Raw genomic sequence first — 16,960 nt, forward strand, 5'->3', positions numbered from 1 at the left:
GGCTTTAACACTCACCGCACCACTCCATCCAACTGCTTATCTTTACATTGTTAATTCCAGCAGCAATCCTCATCTTATTATAATATTTAGCAATATATAATGTAGCTAATTGTTTTCTCATGCAGGATACCAGGATACTTGGTTTTCTTTCCACCACGCTAGTAGCTTCTTCATAGCCCCTTCTGTTGCTTCTTCATAGCCTTCCAAATATCTTAATATTATAGAGCCCAACTTAGAGCTATTTCTCTTCTCCCATCTACACTAATTCCCTTAGTGATCTCAATCAACCACCAGTGGGCAAATGAGAAATGCTAGACCTGCCTCGGTTTAACATGGAGGAAGGGATTCAAAGGCTTAAGGAGATTGGAATGTTAGAGTGGATTTGTCATTTAAGACCTATGTATCCATATCGGAAGGGTACAGAAAACATATCTTTCACCACTACCGTGAGAAATAAACTTGTGAGAGGAGCCCCAACATCTCTGAAGAACTCTGTGATCACTCTTCTTTGTAGGCCAGGCCTTATAGCAGGGACTGCAGTCACTGAATTGGAAAACCTAAATGCAATGGGAGTGATTGAATCTCAGAGAGCAGGGATCAAGTGGCACTGCCAAAGGCAAGGTGCTCTGGTTACCATAATGGACAGCAGAGACGTAGCAACCAGAAAAGTCTGACTTGCATAGACCTAAGGCACTGGCTAGTGGATCATGGTGTTCCTAGAAATGAAATAGATAGGAAGCCTACTAAATTCTTACTTGATCTGTATAAGCAGGAAAGTTCTAGGCCAAATGAAGACAAGTCTAACCTGAGTCATGAAAAGAAAGAGTCATGGTCCTTCATTTAGTTCCCAGACTTGAGCCAGTTTGTAGACCCAGAACGCCTTGGATGAACTGCCAAAAATTTATACTGTTAATCTTTCTCCCAGCCTTCCCCAAAGTAACCTACAGCTTTTTGCCAGGGTAACTGTGATTGGGCAAAAGGAAATACTCAGAGATTTGGGGGACTACTGGACTCTGACTCAGAACTGACACTAATTCTGGGAGATCAAAAACATCATTATGATCTACCAGTTAGAGTAGGAACGTATGGAGGTCAAGTGATCAATGGAATTTTAGCTCAAGTCTGTCTCACAGTGAGTGAGCCCAGTGGGTCCCCTAACCCATTCTGTGGTTATTTCCCCAATACCAGAATTAATTATTGGAACAGATATACTCAGCAACTAGCAGAATCCCCACAAAGGTTCCTTGACCCGTGTAGTGAGGGCTATTCAAGTGGAAAAGGCCAAGTGGAATCCATTAGAACTGCCTCTACCTAGAAAAATAGTAAACCAAAAGCACTACCATATTCCTGGAAAGACTGCAGAGATTAGTGTCACAATCAAGGACTTGAAAGATGCAGGAGTGGTGATTCCCACCACGTCCCCATTCAACTCTCCTGTTTAACCTGTTCAGAAGACAGATGGATCTCGGAGAATGACCGTGGACTATCGTAAGCTTAATCAGGTGGAGACTCCAACTACAGTTACTCTACCAGATGTGGTTTCATTGCTTGAGCAAATTAACACATTCCTTGGTATCTGGTATGCAGCTACTGATCTGACAAATGTTTTTTCTCTATACCTATTGGTAGGATCACCAGAAGCAGTTTGTTTCCAGCTAGCAAGGCCAGCAGCAATACACCTTCACTTTCCTGTCTCAGGGGACTACACTCTCCAGTCCTAACTTAGGGGATCATAATTTAATTCACAAGTATCTTGATTGCCTTTCTCTTCCACAAGACATCACACTGCTCCATTACATTGATGACAGTATACGGATTGGACCTGGTGAGCAAAAGATGGACCTGGAATAGGAACTACTCTAGGCTTAATGGTAAGACATTTGCATGCCACAGTGAGAAATAAATCTGCATCTGTGGCCTCATGGGGAGTTCCCTAAATCAATTGACAGAGGAAGAGAAGACTCTGGCCTGGTTTACAGATGATTTTGGACAATATGCAAGCACCACCCAAAAGTGGATGGCTATAGCACTACATCCCCTTGTTCTGGGACATCCCTGAAGGACAGTAGTGAAGGAACTCCTCCAAGCAGGTGAACTTCAAGCAGTGAACCTGGCTGTTCACTTTCAATGGAAGGAGAAATGGCCAGACATATGATTACATACTGAATCACTTTTTCCCCAGCCACCCCTGTATTCACCCAATATTCTCATGGACAAAGTGGTCATGGTGACAGGGATGGAGGTTATGCACGGGCTCAGCAACATGGACTTCCACTTACCAAGGCCTGGCTATGGCCACTGCTGAGTGCCCAACCTGTCAACGGCAGAGACCAACACCATGGCACGAGTTCCTTGGGTGGTAGCCAGCTATCTGGTGGCAGGTTGATTACACTGGACTCCTTCCATCATGGAAGGGGGAATATTTTGTTCTTACTGGAATAAACATTTACTCTGGATATAAATTTGTCTCCCCTGCACACAATGCTTTTGCCAAAACCACCATCCATGAACTTACAGAATACTTTATCCACCATCATAGTATTCTACATAGCATTGCTTCTGATCAAGGAACTCACTTCACAGCAAATGAAGTGAGGTAATGGACCCAAACTCATGAAATTCACTGATCTTACCATGTATCCCACCATCCTGAAGCAGATGGCTTGACAGAATGGTGGAATAGCCTTTTGAAGACTCAGTTACGGTGCCACTAGGTGACTAGAACTTGCAGGACTGTAGCAAAGTTCTCCAGAATGCTGTATATGCTCTGAATCAGCATCCAATACATGGTGCTATTTCTCTCATAGCCAGGATTCACAGGTCCAGAAACCAAGGGATAGAAATGGGAGGGGTAACACTCACTATTTCTCCTAGTGACATTTTTTGCAAAATGTTTGCTCCCTGTTCCTGTGACCTTACGCTCTGCTGCTGTAGAAGTCTTAGTTTCAAAGAGAAGAATGCTGCCACCAGGAAACGCAACAATGATTCCATTCCACTCATAAAAAAAAAAAAAATGAGACGGCAAAAAAATGTCACAGATGAAGGAGCAAGGTAAAAACCTACAAGACCAAATAAATGAAGAGGAAATAGGCAATCTACCCAAAAAGGAATTCAGATAATGACAGTAAATATGATCCAGAATCTTGGAAATAGAATGGAGGTATGGATTGAGAAAATACAAGAAATGTTTAACAAAGATCTAGAAGAACTAAAGAACAAACAGAGATGAACAACACAATAACTGAAATGAAACATACACTAGAAGGAATCAATAATAGGATAATTGAGGCAGAAGGACGAATAAGTGAGCTGGAAGACAAAATGGTGGAAATAACTGCTGATGAGTAGAATAAAGAAAAAGGAATGAAAAGAATTGAAGACCACCTCAGAGACCTCTGGAACAACACTAAACGCACCAACAATCAAACTATAGGGGTTCCAGAAGAAAGAAAGAGTCTGAGAAAATATCTGAAGAGATTATAGTTGAAAACTTCCCTAACATGGGAAAGGAATTAGTCACCCAAGTCCAGGAAGCACAGAGAGTCCCAAACAGGATAAACCCTAGGAAAAACACACCAAGACACATATTAATCAAACTAACAAAAAAATAATTCAAAGAAAAAATATTAAAAGCAGCAAGGGAAAAACAAAAAGTAGCATACAAAGAAATCCCCATAAGGTTATCAGCTGATTTTTCAACGGAAACTCTGAAGGCCAGAAGGGAGTGGCAGGATACACTTAAAGTGATAAAAGAGAAAAACCTACAACCAAGATTATTCTACCCAGCAAGGATCTCATTCAGATTCAGTGGAGAAGTTAAAAGCTTTTCAAACAAGCAAAAGCTAAGAGAATTCAGCAGCACCAAACCAGCTTCACAACAAATGCTAAAGAAACTTCTCTAAGCAGGAAACACAAAAGAAAAAAAAGATTCACAAAAACAAACCAAAAACAATTAAGAAAATGGTAATAAGAACATACATATTGAATTTAATAACCTTGAATGTAAATGGATTAAATGCCCAAACCAAAAGACACAGACTTGCTGAATGGATACAAAAACAAGACCCATATATATGCTGTTTACAAGAGACCCACTTCAGACCTAGGGACACATAAGGACTGAAAGTGAAGGGATGGAAAAGATATTCCATGCAAATGGAAATCAAAAGAAAGTTGGAGTAGCAATACTTATATCACATAAAATAGACTTTAAAATAAAGACTGTTACAAGAGATAAGGAGGGACACTACATAGTGATCAAAGGATCAATCCAAGAAGATATAACAATTATAAATGTTTATGCACCCAACACAGGAGCACCTCAATACGTATGGCAAATGCTAACAACCATGAAAGGAGAAATTGACAGTAACACAATAATAGTAGGGGACTTTAACACCCCACTTACACCAATGGACAGATCATCCAAACAGAAAATTAATAAGGAAACACAAGCTTTAAATGACACAATAGACCAGGTAGATCTAATTGACATTTATAAAACTTCCACCCAAAAGTAGCAGAATACACTTTCTTCTCAAGTGCACGCGGAAGATTCTCCAGGATAGATCACATCTTGGGTCACAAATCAAGCCTAAGTAAATTTAAGAAAATTGAAGTCATATCAAGCACCTTTCCTGACCACAAATGCTATGAGATTGGAAATCAATTACAGGAAAAATACAGTAAAAATCACAAATACATGGAGGCTAAACAGTGCACTACTAAATAACTAAGAGATTACTGAAGAAATCAAAGAAGAAATAAAAAATACATTGAAACAAATGACAACAAAAACACGACGACCCAAAACCTATGGGACACAGCAGTTCTAAGATGGAAGTTCATAGCAATTCAATCTCACCTCAAGAAACAAGAAAAATCTCAAATAAATAATCTAACCCTACATTTAAAACAACTAGAGAAAGAAGAACAAAGAAAACCCAAAGTCAGTAGAAGGAAAGAAAGCATAAAGATCAGAGCAGAAATAAATAAAATAGAAATGAAGAAAACAATAGCAAAGATCAATAAAACTAAAAGCTGGTTCTTTGAAAAGATAAACAAAATTGATAAACCCTTAGCGAGACTCATCAAGAAAAAAAAGGAGAGGACACAAATCAATAAAATTAGAAATGAAAAAGGGGAAATCACAACTGACACTGCAGAAATACAAAGGATTATAAGAGATTACTACAAACAACTATATGCCAATAAAATGGACAACCATGAAGAAATGGACAAATTCTTGGAAGGTACAACTTTCCAAGACTGAACCAGGAAGAATTAGAAAATACAAACAGACCTATCACACGTAATGAAATTGAAACTGTAATTAGAAATCTTCCAACAAACAAAACTCCAGGACCAGATGGCTTCACTGCTGAATTCTATCAAACATTTAGAGAAGAGCTAACACTGATCCTTCTCAAACTCTTCCAGAAAATTGCAGAGGGAGAAACACTCCCAAATTCATTCTACAAAGCCACCATCAGCCTGATAACAAAAACAGAAAACGATATCACAAAAAAAGAAAATTATAGGCCAATATCACTGACGAACATAGATACAAAAATCCTGAAGAAAATGGTAGCAAACAGAATCCAACAGCACATTAAAAGGATCATACACCATGATCAAGTGGGATTTATCCCAGGGATGCAAGCGTTCTTCAATATACACAAATCAATCAATGTGATACATCACATTAACAAATTAAGGAATAAAAACCATATGATACTCTCAGTAGATGCAGAAAAAGCTTTTGACAAAATTCAACACTGATTTATGATAAAAACTCTCCAGAAAATGGGCATAGAGGGAACCCACCTCAACATAATAAAGGCCATATATGACAAACCCACAGCAAGCATCATACTCAATGGTGAAAACCTGAAAGCATTTCCACAAATATCAGGAACAAAACAAGGATATCCACTCTCACCACTCTTATTCAACATACTTTTGGAAGTCCTAGCCACAGCAATCAGAGAAGAAAAAGAAATTAAAGGAATAAATATTGGAAAAGAAGAAGTAAAACTGTCACCTTCTGCCAACGACATGATAATATACATAGAAAATCCTAAAGATGCCACCAGAAAACTACTAGAACTAATCATTGAATTTGGTAAGGTTGCAGGATACAAAATTAATGCACAGAAATCTCTGGCATTCATATACACCAACAACGAAAAATCAGAAAGAGAAATTAAGGAAATACTCTCATTAACCATTGCAACAAAAAGAATAAAATACCTAGGAATAAACCTGCCTAAGGAGGTGAAAGACCTGTACTCAGAAAACTATAAAATACTGATGAAAGTAATCAACGATGACATAAACAGATAGAGAAATATATCATGTTCTTGGATTGGAAGAATCAATATTGTGAAAATGACTATATTACCCAAAGCAATCTACAGATTCAATGCAATCCCTATCAAACTACCAATGGCATTCTTCATAGAATTAGAACAAAAAATTTTACAATTCGTATGGAAACACAAAAGACCCCGAATAGCCAAAGCAATCTTCAAAAAGAAAAACAGAGTTGGAGGAATCAGGCTCCCTGACTTCAAACTATACACAAAGCTACAGTAATCAAGACAGTATGGTACTGAAACAAAACCAGAAATATAGATCAATGGTACAAGACAGAATGCCCAGAGATAAACCCACACACATATGGGCACTTAATTTATGACAAAGGAGGCAAGAACATACAATGGAGAAAAGACAGCCTCTTCAACAAGTGGTGCTGGGAAAACTGGACCGCTACATGTAACAGAATGAAATTAGGACACTACCTAACACCATACACAAAAATAAACTCCAAATCATTAAAGACTTAAATGTAAGACCAGACACTATTAAACTCTTAGAGGAAAACATAGGACAAACACTCTTTGACATAAACCACAGCAAGATCTTTTTTGACCCACCTCCTAGAGTAATGGAAATAGAAATAAAACTAAACAAATGGGACCTAATGAAACTTAAAAGCTTTTGCACAACAAAGGAAACCATAAATAAGACAAAAAGACAACCCTCAGAATGGGAAAAATATTTGCAAATGAAACAACAGACAAAGGATTAATCTCCAAAATATACAAACAGCTCATGGAGCTCAATATCAAAAAAACAAACAATCCAGTTAAAAAATGGGTGGAAGCACACATATGGACACCTTATCTTTGATAAAGGTGGCAGGAATGTACAGTGGAGAAAGAACAGCCTCTTCAATAAGTGGTGCAGGGAAAACTGGACAGGTACATGTAAAAGTATGAGATTAGATCACTCCCTAACACCATACACAAAAATAAACTCAAAATGGATTAAAGACCTAAATGTAAGGACAGAAACTATCAAACTCTCAGAGGAAAACATAGGCAGAACGCTCTATGACATAAATCACAGCAAGATCCTTTCTGACCCACCTCCTAGAGAAATGGAAATAAAAACAAAAATAAACAAATGGGACCTAATGAAACTCCAAAGCTTTTGCACAGCAAAGGAAACCATAAACAAGACCAAAAGACAACCCTCAGAATGGGAGAAAATATTTGCAAATGAAGCAACTGACAAAGGATTAATCTCCAAAATTTACAAGCAGCTCATTCAGCTCAACATCAAAAAACAAACAACCCAATCCAAAAATGGGCAGAAGACCTAAATAGACATTTCTCCAAAGAAGATATACAGACTGCCAACAAACACATGAAAGAATGCTCAACATCATTAATCATTAGAGAAATGCAAATCAAAACTACAATCAGATATCATCTCACACCAGTCAGAATGGCCATCATCAAAAAATCTACAAACAATAAATGCTGGAGAGGGTGTGGAGAAAAGGGAACACTCTTGCACTGCTGGTGGCAATGTGAATTGGTTCAGCCACTATGGAGAACAGTATGGAGGTTCCTTAAAAAACTACAAATAGAACTACCATATGACCCAGCAATCTCACTACTGAGCATATACCCTGAGAAAACCAAAATTCAAAAAGAGTCATGTACCAAAATGTTCATTGCAGCTCTATTTACAATAGCCCGGAGATGGAAACAACCTAAGTGCCCATCATCGGATGAATGGATAAAGAAGATGTGGCACATATATACAATGGAATATTACTCAGCCATAAAAAGAAACGAAATTGAGCTATTTGTAATGAGGTGGATAGACCTAGAGTCTGTCATACAGAGTGAAGTAAGTCAGAAAGAAAAAGACAAATACCATATGCTAACACATATATATGGAATTTAAGAGAAAAAATGTCATGAAGAACCTAGGGGTAAGACAGGAATAAAGACACAGACCTACTGGAGAACGGACTTGAGGATATGGGGAGGGGGAAGGGTGAGCTGTGACAGGGCGAGAGAGAGGCATGGACATATATACACTACCAAACGTAAGGTAGATAGCTAGTGGGAAGCAGCCACATAGCACAGGGAGATCAGCTCGGTGCTTTGTGACCACCTAGAGGGGTGGGATAGGGAGGGTGGGAGGGAGCGAGACGCAAGAGGGAAGAGATATGGGAACATATGTATATGTATAACTGATTCACTTTGTTATAAAGCAGAAACTAACACACCATTGTAAAGCAATTATACCGCAATAAAGATGTTTAAAAAAAAAAAAAAGGGTGGAAGACCTAAATAGACATTTCACCAAGGAAGACATACAGATGGTCAAGAGGCACATGAAAAGATGCTCAATATCACTAATCATTAGAGAAATGCAACTCAAAACTACAATGAGGTATCACCTCAGGCTCATCAGAATGGCCATCATCAAAAAATCTACAAACAATAGCTGGAGAGGGTGTGGAGAAAAGGGAACCCTCTTGCACTGCTGGTGGGAATGTAAATTGATACAGCCACTATGGAGAACAGTATGGAGGTTCCTTAAAAAACTAAAAATAGAACTACCATAGTTCACTCCTGGGCATATACTCTGAGAAAACCATAATTCAAAAAGTGACATGTACCACAATGTTCATTGCAGCACTATTTACAATAGCCAGGACATGGAACCAACCTAAATGTCCATCAACAGATGAATGGATAAAGATGTGGCACATATATACAATGGAATATTACTCAGCCATAAAGAGAAACGAAATTGAGTTATTTGTAGTGAGTTGAATGGACCTAGAGTCTGTCATACAGAATGAAGTAAGTCAAAAAGAGAAAAATACTGTATGCTAACACATATATATATGGAATCTAAAAAAAAAAAAAAAAAACGGTACTGATGAACCTAGTTGTAGGGCAGGAATAAAGAGGTAAACATAGAAAATGAACTTGAGGACATGGGGTGGGAGGGTGAAGCTGGGGCAAAGTGAGTGTAGCATCAACATATATACACTACAGAATGAGAAGCAGCAGCATAGCACAGGGAAATCGGCTTGGTGCTTCGCGATGACTTAGAGGGGTGGGATAGGGAGGATGGGAGGGAGGCTCAAGAGGGAGGGGATATGGAGACATGTGTATGCATATGGCTGATTTGCTTTGCTGTGCAACAGAAACTAACACAGTATTGTGAAGCAATTATACTCCAATAAAGATCTATTTTTTAAAAAAACATGCAAAGAAGGGAATTAGTGTGCTGGCTGGGGTGATTAATCCTCACTATCAAGAGGAAATTGGACAGCAACTCTACTATTAATACAATGGAGATAAGGAATGCATTGTCTGGAATACAAGAGATCCCTTAGGGCATCTCTTAGTATTACTATGCTCTGTGATTAAAATCAATGGAAATCTACAACAATCCAATCCAGGTAGGACTAGTAATGGCCCAGATTGTTCAGGAATGAAGGTTTGGGTCACCCCACCAAGCAAAGAACTACAACCAGCTGAGGTACTTGCTGAAGGCAAAGGAAATACGAAATAGTAGTGGGAAAAGGCTGTTATAAATACCAACTATAACAAGACCATTTACAGACTTATAAGTATTTCCTCCTTTTTTTGTTGTGAATGTGTAATATATTTGCTTAGTATATATAACAAAAATATTTGCTTAGACTATATATTAATATATATAACAAATATAACAAATATTGTTTTCTTTCCTCTGTTATTCCCTTGTCACATAACATAGGATGTAACAGATAGTTATTAAGTATTGTTAATTTTACATCTCAGCATTTAAGTTACAGGATATCAGCAAATCCACAATCCTACCACTCAGTCCTCTTAATGCTTTACTTTCTACCTTATTTTTGTCTTCCAACGTGGCACCATTCCCAGTAAAGGCAAACTTTTCTCTGTAGTTTTACTTCCATCTATTGGAAAAGGAAAAGTTCCAAAGCTATTCCTGTGTTCTAGCATGACTGTCTTAGATCCATCAATTACTTCATATCTCTTTTATCTTCAATCTCTTCCTGCAAACTAACTCGGTCTCAAGTTTCCTCTACCCAGCTCCTACCTTGTCTAAACAGCCATTCTTTTCACGATTATCCTTACTGATGTGTTAAATATATTGGTGTAATCATTTTGTAAATTGGTAAAAACCAAAACACTATAAAGCAAGGTAAACAACTTACAATTTTGTTCCTTTTTCTACTGGACATTTCAACTAAACCGTTTTAAACCTTCGTCTGTATTACAGGCCGTTAACGTCTAATTTCACAATCATATTAGTCAAGTCTTAACGGAGCTATAATTAGGCAATATTTTCCAATTTAAAGGTCTCCAATTAAAGCCTAAATTCTTATGGTGAATCCTTGGAATTTAACTTGAAAGAGTACAAGCGTGATGACTCCATCTATTCTTCTTTATTGTAAGCCATCTTCAGTGTCAGCCTACACGTAAATACTGTGAAAATTTCACCTTTTTTATTTTCAAAGTACTCTTTCATTCTTTCTCACCTGTCATTTTCCTTACTCTCCCCCCATTTTTCGGACAACATAAATTTTCGACATGCCACAAAAGCTCATGAAAAAGATATTTGCTAAAGATAACGGATCGTCTCTAAACGCATACGGCCACCAGTACAGCCCTTACTTTAATAACCACACGCAAGAGAAAGGCAATCTCATTTAGGAACCCTAGCTCATTTCTTGATGAATGAGCCACGACCTCAAACGATTTCCCTTCAATCCGGATTTTGAGTTCTTTTCCTTACTTTCTCCCCAAATGCTCTTCTACTCGTGTTTCCAAAACTTTCCCATTCACAAGATTTTACCTAAATAAAACTTTCTCGGCCTTTCACAAGTAACCTGACTCGGACAGAACGGATAGAGATAGGAAGGTGGAACTCGTAGAGTCGTAGTCACCTCCAACGCGTCCGCTCCCGGCCGCTTCTCCCGGGAAGCCTCCTGTGACTTACACACGATCCCCAGTGACACTACAGTAGCCGCCCCACTCAGCCAGAGGCAGCCGCGCCAGCGCAGCAGCTGAGCTGCGGGTCAGCGAGGGGGTACCAGCGCGGCCCATGAGGTAGGAGGCGATTGTGGGCGGAGGACGGTGAGAGGGGAGGGAGGAAAGGAGTGGGGCGGGGCGGAGGGGCGGAGGGGCGGGCCTTTCCGGAGGTTCCAACGTCCTCCACTTCCTGTTTGCCGGACCTTCTGAATCCGGGTCAAGGGTGTCCACCCCCTCTTCTCCCCGGCTGATCCGGCACCGTCCGTGACAGCGGCTCCTGACTCAACCCGGGGCGGTTTTCATCCCACGACCTGCCGGAGCCCGGACGCCCACAACTGCCGCAGAACGCGGAGGCGTGCTTCCTCATCCACTGGCTCGCAGCCCCGGCCCCTGAGCACCCGTAGCCGCCAGGGGACCCCGCTGGCCCCTCAGAGCTGATGCTGAGGCCCCGCGGGCCCGGGGCGGCGGCGGAGTGCGGGCCTCTGGCTTCTTAGGCCCATCGCGGGCGGTGCCGGTTCTTACGCGCCCCAGGCTTGCCAACTCCCGCCCGGGCTTGGATGGGCCCCCCTGCCCGATAAATGTGGCTACTGAGGCAGCGGTGGCGGTGGTCGGTCCCGCTGCTGCTGCTGCGCTCCAAGTTCACCTCCGCCCCGGGGCTCTCCTGGCCCACCCTGGGGCCGTGGCCGCCCGCTCCTTCCTCACTGGGCCGGGCCTTGAAGCGTGGCGACAATGGACAAGATCCTGGAGGGCCTGGTGAGTTCTTCGCACCCGCTGCCCCTCAAGCGGGTGATCGTGCGGAAGGTGGTGGAGTCGGCGGAGCATTGGCTGGACGAGGCGCAATGCGAGGCCATGTTTGACCTGACGACGCGACTCATCCTGGAGGGCCAGGACCCCTTTCAGCGGCAGGTGGGCCATCAAGTGCTGGAGGCCTACGCGCGCTACCACCGGCCAGAGTTCGAGTCCTTCTTCAATAAGACGTTCGTGCTGGGCCTCCTCCAACAGGGCTACCACTCTCTGGACAGGAAGGACGTAGCCATCCTGGACTACATTCACAACGGCTTGAAGCTGATCATGAGCTGCCCGTCGGTGCTGGACCTCTTCAGCCTGCTGCAGGTGGAGGTGCTGCGGATGGTGTGTGAGAGGCCGGAGCCGCAGCTTTGCGCCCGACTGAGCGACCTCCTGACCGACTTCGTGCAGTGCATCCCCAAGGGGAAATTGTCCATCACCTTCTGCCAACAGCTGGTTCGAACGATAGGCCACTTCCAGTGCGTGTCCACCCAGGAGAAAGAGCTGCGGGAATATGTCTCACAGGTGACAAAAGTGAGTAACTTGCTCCAGAACATCTGGAAGGCCGAGCCCTCCACCTTGCTGCCTTCCCTGCAAGAAGTTTTTGCAAGCATTTCTTCCACAGGTAAGGGTCATTACATTCCGAGAAAATCTCTCTTGGAAATTTAGTGTGTGTCTCTTACGTACACACCGTGTTTGTTTCCCTGCTCTGAAAACATGTTAATGGGAGAGGACATCTTAACACCTTCATCCAAATTCTTATCCACTGCCCTATTCAGGCTGTCACTTTGGACATTAAAAAACGGGCAGTGTTTCCAGTTTAGAGGCTGAGAACGTCGAGGTCTAAGACCTTTGGCAGCAAACAAGTTGCTTAACTACCCAGCTTCTGCTCAAGTTATGGAATGCTTTGAAGATGACAGCTACTATGTAAAAGCTTCTATTCATTAGTGACTAATGGCCGCATAATAATGTTTACTGTATCATTATTGTACTGTGATTCTGTCATCTTGCCGTCATGAGTTTTTCCTTAGTTTCTGAATTTTTCCATTTTTTAATTCATGGACTGTGTGCCATTTATTATTAGATTATCCTAGTTAACTGTGTCGTTGTTGAATATTGACATTTTATGTTTGCAGTAGTTTGTGAGAGTAGATACAGGTGGACGAGTGAAGGGAAAGAGTATGAAGACTTAAATAGGTGTTTTTGCGCTCCAGGTGTCAATAGCCCACGGATCGTGTCCTTAGAAATCCGGGAGGGATCAGGTGATACTTAGCAGGAAAATGCTTTCTCACTCGGGAATTTTACCTGTATGTTTGCATTCCTTGTTCGGACATGGAGCTTCCAGCTCTGTAAGTTGTGAAACAATAGATCCAAAACTGTGTTCACTCCCGCTCTGCTTGGTACAATCGTTCTCTGGCTGTTCGAAATTGAACTTGTGAAGGAGGTATCCTCCTTTTATGTTGAGAATAAGAAATAAGAGTAGAGTTTTAACAGGCTCCATGCTTTCCTGATGAAATAAGTACATTTATGAAAGAATTACCAACTATATATTTGCATTATCTGAGTTTTGGTTTATTTTTTAATTGTAATTTTTCATGTATTGCCTGTGTTGCTATAACAGTTCGATTTCCCCAGAACTTTTTCAACTGTAGTAGTAAAGCTGCTCATCTTGGATTTGCTTAATTTTCATGTAGTTTAAGCAAAGTCCCCCCCAAATTTATCTTAGTTTCTACTTCTTTAAGTGATTTTAAAAATTTTCCTTAGAACAATGTGATGACTACTATAATTAATAGGGGTAAGTTACTTTGGAGGATCTAAAATGGGAATTATGATACCATGCATGTCTTTTCTGACTACTGCTTTACAAATGAATATTTTAACACGACAATAACAATATTAAAGAATGCAAGAAAATAAAGTAATTACGGACTAAATATGGCCATAGTGAAGAATAGTTTTTATGTTGCAGTACTGTCGAACTACTACTCTTAATCTCTCGTTTCTGCAGTTTAACATTCCTTGTATGTTAGAGTCTACCCATGAGATGGAGTGTAACAACTGCTTGGTGGAGGGGTGGTAAATTGTTGTTCTCTCTGAATACTTCCCTTGAACCTTCTTGCCACGTTCCTTTTTCTTTTCAATTAAAAAATAGATGCATCGTTTGAACCTTCTGTGGCATTGGCAAGCCTTGTGCAGCACATTCCTCTTCAGATGATAACAGTTCTCATCAGGAGCCTTACTACAGATCCAAATGTAAAAGATGCAAGTATGACCCAAGCTCTTTGCAGGTACTTCTTCATAACACCATAGATAGTAATTGTAGATTTGGGAGGAGGAGATATTTTGCTGTATTTTGTGGGTAATGAAAAACTTAGGAAAATGTTTAAAACTGATATTGTGGAATCAAATATATAAAGACTCCAAATTAATTGAAATGAATTGTTTACCTTACTATAGGCTTGACAGGCATCCAGTAACTCACATATCTGTTTTCTATTCAGCTTTTTTAAATTCCAAAAATATAGCACACATATACACTTACTGTTCAGCCAGGAGTTGGTTGGATTATCAATATATTTTACTAATTTCTTTGCTCAGTATTGTTGCCTGCAACCTATTTCCTCCCTCTGGGATCTTTTTTTTTCTGGCTAAGTATATACTTTTACTTAGTACATACTTTTACTTTCTCTTTCAACCAGGACCTCTGGGTAATACTTTCTTAGCCTTTGTTTGAAATGGGGTTTTTTTCTTGCTTATTCCCAAGTAGATGATTTGGCAAGATACAGAATTCTAATTTGATAGTTATTTTCTCTTAGCATTTTGAAAATAATACTGCATTGTCTTCTGGCATCTATTGTTGCTGATGTGGAGTCTGCAGTCAATTTGATTATCGTTCCTTTGTGAGTAGTTAGGGTCTTCTGGTAATGTTTATGCTTTTCTCTTTATCCTTGATGTTTTGCAGTTTTATTCTTATATTTCTAGGTGTAAACTTAATGTTATTTTTGCTTCTCAGAACTCTTGTGCTTTTATTAATTCAATCAGTCATTCTTTCAACTATTAAAATCACATTTATTGGGCACTTACTATGAGTGCCAAGCAGTGTTTAAAAACCTCATTGAACAAATGGGTAGAAATATCCTAATGGGCTTCTAGCTGGAGAGGCAGGCAGGCAATATCAGTAACATATTTGAAGAGATACATCCTGATCTCAGAGATGCTAAAATGTGGAAAGGTACAGTCATTGGTGTTCTAGTTTAGATTACAGGACTTTTCTTGCCTTAGTGGTACATAAACTAAGTTTTACATCCTAAAACTGATTTTGTTTTAGATTTCATTAAGTATGGTAAGTAAAATAATTTTGTATGTTGGATAGTGATGAGCGTTTTTGGAAAAAAGTAGATAGGAAAGCAAGAAAGCATGGGGAATGGTTTGCAATTTTAAATATGATAGATGAGGAAGGCCTCACTGAGAAGGTGACCATGAAATAAAGATATGAAGGAAATGAGGGTGCAGACCTTGTGGTGATCTAAGGGGAAGAGCATCAATACTGTCTTATAATATACTAGTTTTTCCTTCAAAGGTACCCATTTATAGAGATTATTCCAGTTATTTAGTGTCTTTATTTCAATGACTATATTTTTCTAATTGAGCTTTTCCTGTCTTCCTGTTCTTGTTTCATATCTGTCTGGTTTTGTTTTATAATTTTTTTCTATTTATTTCCTGTGTGCACATGTATGTGTGTATGCATAGCACATTTAAATAAAATGTAAGGATTTATTTATTTATTTTTGGCTGTGTCAGGTCTTAGTTGTGGTGCGTGGGCTTCTCTCTAGTTGTGGTACGTGGGCTTCTCTCTAGTTGTGGTGTGTGGGGTTCCTCTTCTCTAGTTGTGGCACGTGGGCTCTGTAGTTGTGGCACATGGGCTCTCTAGTTGTGGCACATGGGCTCTCTAGTTGAGGCGCATGAGCTCAGTAGTTGTGATGTGTGGGCTTAGTTTCCCTGCAGCATGTGGGATCTTAGTTCAAGAAGAAGACAGGAACCTGCGCCCCTGCATTGTAAGGCAGGTTCTTTACCACTGGACCACCAGGGAAGTTCCCTAAAATGTAAGGATTTAGAACAGTGGTTTCTGTGTACCTGTTGTAAATTACAGTCATAAAGTAACCTGTAAACTTAAGTATTATTTTGGGTTCTCAGAAAGCTACATGTGTACAATTCTCGCCCTCTAGCATTTAGTCTTTTTTTTCTCTCTCTTTTTTTCTTATAGTTGATTTATAATGTTCTGTATGGCACTCTTAGTCTTAATTTTTTAACCTCTTCAAAACAACCATAGTGTCCAATTTACAAATTTATTTTTAAGATATATTTGTAAATTAATTTTTACCTATGTTTCTATGGAAAGTTGTGATCCAGTTTCCATTGCATTTCCAATTTATCTGACATGATCCTATTTAACTTATAATATACCTGGAGTAATTATCCTTGTATTGCAAATGTAATTGAAAAGAATAGTAATGTTTACTTTTATCACACTCCCACCTTCTACTCCCCCATACTCTACGCTTCCCCACACATAGCACTTGTCATGCTTTACTGTCATTTTCTGTAATCCAAAGAAATGCAAATGCAGGTATTGTACAAGAACCAGATAGTAACATTAAAGTATGAAATAGGCCGGGGTAACTGAAGTAATAGGGAATGGGGTATGCAAGCATTTTCTGAAAGAGAAAGCTGATCCTCAACTCCAGTTGTCTTGTTATCACAGGGAAATTTGAGTTCAGTGTTGCTAATCTGATTTTTCAAAAGGAGACTGA

The 16,960-nt window shown here is 40.0% G+C and overlaps 1 protein-coding gene and 1 pseudogene across 2 annotated transcripts in view; both read left to right on the top strand.

Annotated features, from left to right (window-relative positions):
- The first annotated feature begins 332 nt into the window (after positions 1 to 332).
- On the top strand, positions 333 to 2,436 carry LOC113626033 (uncharacterized; annotated as a pseudogene).
- Positions 2,437 to 11,566: 9,130 nt separating this feature from the next.
- USP38 (ubiquitin specific peptidase 38) overlaps positions 11,567 to 16,960 on the top strand; it is a 33,850-nt gene continuing 28,456 nt past the window's right edge. The window contains exons 1-2 of one of the 2 annotated variants that reach the window (XM_027117069.1): positions 11,567 to 12,774; positions 14,302 to 14,437. In XM_027117069.1, the coding sequence (XP_026972870.1) occupies positions 12,093 to 12,774; positions 14,302 to 14,437 (818 nt within the window). In that variant the 5' untranslated portion in view covers positions 11,567 to 12,092. Of the gene's footprint in view, positions 12,775 to 14,301; positions 14,438 to 15,031; positions 15,050 to 16,960 lie in introns of those variants that run through there. The other variant, XM_027117070.1, reaches the window with a different exon arrangement.

This window comes from Aethalodelphis obliquidens, unplaced genomic scaffold (assembly GCF_003676395.1).
Source record: "Aethalodelphis obliquidens isolate GAN/ISIS:26980383/991018 unplaced genomic scaffold, ASM367639v1 scaffold17, whole genome shotgun sequence".
Lineage (NCBI taxonomy): Eukaryota > Metazoa > Chordata > Mammalia > Artiodactyla > Delphinidae > Aethalodelphis > Aethalodelphis obliquidens.